Source organism: Anopheles moucheti, chromosome 3, assembly GCF_943734755.1.
Source record: "Anopheles moucheti chromosome 3, idAnoMoucSN_F20_07, whole genome shotgun sequence".
In the NCBI taxonomy this organism is placed as follows: domain Eukaryota; kingdom Metazoa; phylum Arthropoda; class Insecta; order Diptera; family Culicidae; genus Anopheles; species Anopheles moucheti.
In genome coordinates this window covers 6,001,211-6,004,799 of record NC_069141.1, presented here as the reverse complement: position 1 = coordinate 6,004,799, position 3,589 = coordinate 6,001,211, and the positions used below count along the sequence as shown (strand labels likewise).

General features: G+C 55.1%; 1 protein-coding gene across 1 annotated transcript; it reads right to left on the bottom strand.

Moving 5' to 3' along the window:
- LOC128304728 (transcription factor hamlet-like) lies at nucleotides 1-1,452 on the bottom strand. Its single transcript, XM_053041944.1, has one exon. It carries the CDS (start codon nucleotides 1,450-1,452, stop codon nucleotides 1-3), a length of 1,452 nt encoding a protein of 483 aa, XP_052897904.1.
- Nucleotides 1,453-3,589: the final 2,137 nt, after the last annotated feature.

Sequence of the window (3,589 nt, the reverse complement as noted above, 5' to 3'; positions counted from 1 at the left end):
TCAGGTGACCTGCAACGGTTCGTCACCGTCCTCGTTGTTGTTCGTCTCCATCTTGATGTCCTGATCCGGGGCGCTACCGATGCTGGCCGCCGGCGAGACGGGTTCCTCGTCCGAGGGTGTCGAGCTGCGGGACGAGTGTGTGTCGTTCTGTCCATCCTGCTGCCGTGTTTGCCGCCTCCCGAACGGGCTATCTCTCGCGGTGTTCGTCTGAGAGGTGGGTGATTGCTGTTGCTGCTGCTGCTGCTGGTGCTGCAATCGCAGCGGGATCGGTAACTGCGTCACCTTCCCCATGAAGGATCGTATCTCCTCGAAGTAGGAGTCCTCCGGTATGCCACGGCTGTTCCGCCGTGCCGCCCGCAGCCGTTCGTCCAGCCCCAGTCCCAGCCCGGCCGCGTCCGCCTCGTGCTTCTTCAGATGCCGGTCCAGGTTCGTCTGCTGGCCGAAGCATCGCTCGCACAGCGCGCACTTGAACGGGCGTTCCTTGTTGTGGATGTTGCGCACGTGTCGCTGCAGGTTGCTCGAGATGCTGAAGGATCGCTCACAGTACCGACACTTGTACGGTTGTTCGCCGGTGTGCGTGCGCAGGTGACGCGTTAGGTTAGCCGACCGGGGGAACACTTTGCCGCAGAACTTGCACGCGTACCGGTCCTTGTTCTTGCCATGGGAGCCCGTTGTACCACCGGCACCGGCCGGAAGGTTGTGGTTGATGATGTTGGCGTTGTTGTTGTTCAGGACGTTGCCAGCACCAGCGCTGTTCGAGGCAGTTTGACGTAGCTGCGACAGGCTGACGGCGAGTGCCTCACGCTCCTTTAACCGCTGCAGATCGTACGAGGCGGATGAACGGGGCGGCAGGAACGAACCACGGTACGGTAGTGGTAGACCTGCCTTTGCGATCGCTTCCAGCATGAGCGGGTTGAGTCCCGGTGGTCCGGTAAACAGTGCGCTGGGACTGTGGTTCGCGAGGCTCGATATTCGGAACTCATCCTTAATGTTGATGTGGTTGTTGTTGGTGTACTTCGAGCTGTTGTTGTTGTTGTTGTTGTTGTGGTTGGTAGGACTCGGGCTCTTATCACTATCGGACGGTTTGCTGTGGTTGTTGTTCAGATTGTTCGTGTTGTTGTTGTTATCGTTAAAGAATATCACATTGCTGCCGGGCTTGCTGTCGGTGGAGCTTGCCCTCGGTGGATCGGTTTCATCGTCCGAGGAGGTGGAGGTTGATGTACCGCCGCCACCGGAAGACTTTTTGCGCTCCACCCGCAGATCGAGCGGTTGCTCGGCGAGGCTCTGGTGCTGCTGCTGCTGCTGGTGCAGCAGATTCGACGAGGACGAACGGTTGACGAGCGAGAGATCGAACGGCGCTGGCAGGGTGGATCCGAGACCGAGCAGCGGATAGACCGCGCCTTGCTTTGGACTGGGCAGCATCTTGCGCGGTGAGTGATCCTTCTCGCGCATCTTGCGCCTCACTGCATTCGCGCAGATCACGGTTGCGGCCGTTGTTGTCTCTTTTGTGACACCGGGCTGAGTAGAGATGGTGGCTCGGGGGAGGGGGGGTTTGCGGGGGTTGTAAAGAGCGCACGTCCCGACACTTCCGTGAAACCTGCAAACGAGAGCACAATGGAGTGTGCAGAACAAAGAGAAAAAAAGGGGGAAAATGTAGTGAAAACAGGCTGCAAAACGATCTATCGGGTCTTTCTTCGGGGCGCGGGATCTTAATTGAGTCATTCATTTCCCGTGCGTTGGCCAACTGTCGGTGAAGAGCGTCACGCGCAGGGTGAAGTGTTTGCGTTATGGAAGAAGCGATTGCAATGGGCATCTTGGGCAACAGCTTTCGGTTGAAAAGATGTACCCAACCAACCAATAACAATGATTTCTATTGAAGTCGAAACAATCGGCAATGGGCAAGGGAGAAGCGCCTGGAAGGTGTGGGCCACCACACACCGGGAAAGCAATGAAGCGCGCGCACACAAAGTGACCAGAGCGCAGATAGGAATTGCGACCCAGTTCGAACGAGGTCCGGCGGCCATACGCCGGCCACTGTGGGTCGCCAACTGTCGCCGAGCAAATATTGGACTTGCTATCATCTTTTGATATTGTCTAGTGTCCGAGTGTCCGAGCGAATCCGCGGGTGACTGTCACTGGCGAACACTTGGAATGTTAATCAAAAAGGCCGCCCCTAGTGTCTTCGTCATCCGGGGGTCTCTGAACCATTAGGGATGGTAGTGATGATGACGATGATGCAGCTCGTTGCATCTAAAGGCTGAACCTGAGGCTCGCCAACGTACGGATGCGGACAGCGGAAATGGCAACCGAAAGACAAAGAGGATCTCGCAAAGAAAAAAAAAACACACACAGCCCGTGCAACCGTGTTGAAATGGTCTCGATACCGCAAAAGCCACGGGCACGAACCCCGTACAACAACGGTCATTTGGGGTCCTGGATGCATTTCCCAACCCCCACCCCATTTTCTGGTTCCATCACCGTGCCGCGCCTGTGCCTGTCTCTCTGTGATGGTGAATTTTCTTCTGGAGCCCGCTCCAGATTTCCTTTTATGAAAACCCATTATTTGTACGCCTCGACAGCGGCCGCGCGCTGACTGGTCTGAAGTGTGGCGCACGACCCCGAAATGGCACGTGGGTGCTGCTGTGGCCGTTTGCTGCCTGACGGCTACTTTCTGCCTGACGTCTTCTTGCCATTTCCCTCCCATCCTTAACCATTTGGTAGGCAGCATCTTCCGAATTGGACAACGGTTTCAAACGGCGGTTTGATCGCGTGTTGCCGGTCGTGTTTGCCGACCACTTCGTAGCGGTTTTAGTGGCGGAGATGTTCGAGATTCCACCGGCAGGATGAGTGTTTGGCAAGCGTGGTCCGCTTCAACAAACTTTCTTTCAAACTCTTCCCGCTGCCATACCACCCCTACACGGAACGCTCCCGCGATTGCGTACCCTTATCAGAGGTTAATTCCGCAAAGCAATCGGGACACAAACTGTAGGAGTAAACTAAAAAGCGGGATCATTCCAGTACATGTCCAGCCCGGAATTCGTCACGCTGCTCGGTGTGTGTTTGTTTTGGTACAGATCTGCTGTCTTTTTTCGTTGTTGTTATGAGCTCGCACGGAATGAATGCATGTTTCTGCTTTAGCCCCGGCCACGAGGGAAGGTTAGACGGGTCGATGAATCGTCGTGGTCAATCGCGCACGAGCCGTACCGTCGAGCTGGAGGATTGGAAATTGAAAAGCAACAGGGCGAGCAGGCGAGTGGAGGGAAAACGGAACAGGCCCGAAACCGTCATGCGAAAATGGGAATCGTGATATGCGATCATTATCGTTGTGGTTGTTAGGGGGTGTTATGGCTATGGTATTGTATATTTTTTGGTTTGTCGAAGTCAGCCCCAAAACCAGGTGACTAATGCTGGTCGACTGGGGGACTTGCAACGTGGAAGGTACACGGGTGAAATGATTTGTACCGATTCAGAAAGATTGTGTGGATAATGATGTTCAAATTGCTTCACGGCTTCTTGGTTTTGGTTGCATTGGTACGATCGGAGCGGTTTGGTGATCGTTACGGATCTTTACGATGTCTCGATGGTCTTT